The sequence below is a fragment of the Sturnus vulgaris genome, chromosome 9 (genome assembly GCF_052056855.1).
Source record: "Sturnus vulgaris isolate bStuVul1 chromosome 9, bStuVul1.hap1, whole genome shotgun sequence".
NCBI classification, from domain to species: domain Eukaryota; kingdom Metazoa; phylum Chordata; class Aves; order Passeriformes; family Sturnidae; genus Sturnus; species Sturnus vulgaris.
In genome coordinates this window covers 8,310,378-8,313,026 of record NC_142251.1, presented here as the reverse complement: position 1 = coordinate 8,313,026, position 2,649 = coordinate 8,310,378, and the positions used below count along the sequence as shown (strand labels likewise).

The 2,649-nt window shown below is 64.6% G+C and overlaps 1 protein-coding gene across 1 annotated transcript; it reads left to right on the top strand.

The window, feature by feature from the left end:
* Positions 1–846: 846 nt before the first annotated feature.
* FOXE3 (forkhead box E3) lies at positions 847–2,007 on the top strand. Its single transcript, XM_088169540.1, has one exon. The coding sequence runs from the start codon at positions 847–849 to the stop codon at positions 2,005–2,007; it is 1,161 nt and encodes a 386-aa protein (XP_088025666.1).
* The last annotated feature ends 642 nt before the right edge of the window (positions 2,008–2,649 follow it).

The following is a 2,649-nucleotide window of genomic DNA, read 5'->3' as shown; positions in this document are numbered from 1 at the left end:
TGGTGTCTTCCTTCAGCTTTATACTCTCTGCAGTGATAAAGAGACCCTTATTTGCCCTGTCCAAAGTGCCGTCCCTGTCCCGCATCCTTTTGCCCACACTCTGGGCAGCTCTGAGCTCTGTGAACCATTTACCTTTCTCCTGGGAAAATAAAAAAAACCACACTTTTCCCAGGATTTCCTTACCTAGGAGGTCTCACCGAGCTGCAAAGTAACTAAACCGAGGGGCTTGGTTCTGGAGAGAGCCCGTGGCTCTTGCCAGCGCTGAGTTGGGGCTACCTCTGAGCGCTTTTCACGGGAAGAAGACAACGAAATCCAAGCGCAGGAGGGGTCGCGGAGGGAGGTTACCTGCTCTACTGCTGGGGGCTGGCAGCAGTAGCAAACTCGCCCCAGGCTGGCCGTCGGGATTCATTTTATTTGTTTTTTCTCCGGGGAGGAAGCAGCAGTTCCGAGCAAAGCGAAGCGCCGCGGAGAAGGGCCGGGAGGAGAGGCGGCCGCAGCGCTGGCCCCGGGACCCCCGGGGGAGGGACCGCTCGGGGGCATGGCTATGGAAGGAACCCCAGGAGAGGCTGGGGGATTTAGCCGTGGGAGCCGGGACCCCTCCCCGGGGGCCTCCTCCTCCCGCCGGGGGAGAGGGGCCGGGTGGGCCGGCACCGCACGCCCCTCCGGGGGGGCGACAGCCCTATATATTGCCAAGCGGCTCGGGACCGGCCTCCCCATCGCAGGGAGCTGCTGCCGAACCTGCCCCCCTCCCCTTCCCCTCCCTCTCCCCTTCCCCTCCCCTCGGGGGGGCTCTTTCTCCCGCCGCTCCCCCCCATCCTCCGAGGAGGAGGAAGGCGAGGGCCGTATATGAACGCGGCCGGCTTCCCCTGCCTGCGAGGCATGTGCACTCTGCCGGCTCCCAGCCCCGCCGCCGCGGCCAGCCCCGGCTCCCCCGGGCCGGCGCGGGGGTCTCCGCAGGCGCCGCCGGTGAAGCCGGAGCCGCGGGGCTCTGGGAGCAGCCCGGCCCCGCCGCCGCCGCCCGAGGAGCCGCCGCCTCCCGCCGGGGGCCGCCGAAGGAAGCGGCCGGTGCAGCGGGGCAAGCCCCCGTACTCCTACATCGCCCTCATCGCCATGGCCATCGCCAACGCCGCCGAGAGGAAGCTCACCTTGGGGGGCATCTACAAGTTCATCACCGAGCGTTTCCCCTTCTACCGGGAGAACCCAAAGAAGTGGCAGAACAGCATCCGCCACAACCTCACCCTCAACGACTGCTTCGTTAAGATTCCCCGGGAGCCCGGACATCCCGGCAAGGGCAACTACTGGACACTGGATCCGGCTGCAGAGGACATGTTCGACAACGGGAGCTTCCTGCGCCGGAGGAAGCGCTTCAAGCGCACCGACATCACCACCTACCCCGGCTACATGCAGAACTCCAGCGCCTTCACGCCCCCGCCCGCCGGGCGCCCCACGGCACCCACAGCGCCCTACCCCAATGCCCTCTGCTCGCCCGGCTACGGCCCGCAGCTCTCCAGCAGCGTTTTCCACCCCTACGCGGCCGGGGCAGCACCGCCGGCACAGCATCCCAGGATGTTCAGCATCGACAGCCTCATCAGCGGGCAGCAGGCCCTGCAACCCTCGCCGCCCTCCGAGCTGGGCCACCCATCGCTGGGCTTGCCCGGAGCCGAGCTGGCTCCTGCCTGCTCTGCCGGCAGTTCCGAGCCTCCCTGCTTCCAGGCACAGCCTGTCAGCCCCGGCTTGTTGGGCCGGGCCGGCCCCAACTCCCTGGCGTACCCCTACGCCGCCTCGCCCCCGCACCTGCCCGTGGCTCAGGGCAGCTACTCGCCCAGCAGCCCGCAGCTCTACGGGGCTCCCAACAGACTGGCCCTGCCGGCCATGCGGCCCCCGGCCTGTGCCGAGCACGGCGAGCAGCTGCTGGGGCTCTCCGCCTCACCCCTCGGCCAGTTCGGCTCCAGCAACACCTACATGAGGCAGCCCAACTTCCCCGCCGGCCTGGAGCGGTACATGTGATGGGGCCGACGGGGCCTGGCTGCACATCTCCGGGCTCTCACGAGCGCCTCTGGACAAGCGGACTTCTCCCTCCCGTGGGGGTCAGCTGGGATGGAGCCAGGGGTCCCCGGCCCCCGGCTGTGTGCAGACACACACGTGTGCGAGGGCTCCGCTCCTCTCTCGCTCAGCTTATTCTGGAGCGGAGGCACGGTGATCTGTTCATCTGCTCCGTTCCTTCCCGGAAAAGGTGTTCTCTGGCTGCATCTGCCAGGCAGGGCTTCCCACCCTTGCCCTTGTGCCCAGCCTGGCCCCGGGGATGCCACCTGCAGCAGGGCACCCCGGGGCACCCCCAGGGCGAGCAGGAGCACACTCAGGAGGTGGGTGCATGGTGGAATATGCAGGAACTCTCTCTCAAATGGGCTTTCTCCTCTCTTCCCTGAGTGCCTCCCGCATAACTGGAATGAAAGTTATCAACCCCCCCCCCCCAACCCACTAAACAAGTTCACTGGATTTTAAATGAATATTTAAGATGTTTATAATTTCCTTTCCCTGTAGGAAAAGAAACCTCAACTTGACTACTTCTTTTTACTATTTTTAAAAATTACTTTTATTGTTAGAAAGGACTTTTTTAAAATAAAGCTTTTTCTTCCAATATGACCAGTG

Coding starts and splice junctions, on each gene's coding strand:
- FOXE3 (XM_088169540.1), top strand. CDS start 847: ATGAACGCGGCCGGCTTCCCCTGCCTGCGAGGCATGTGCACTCTGCCG.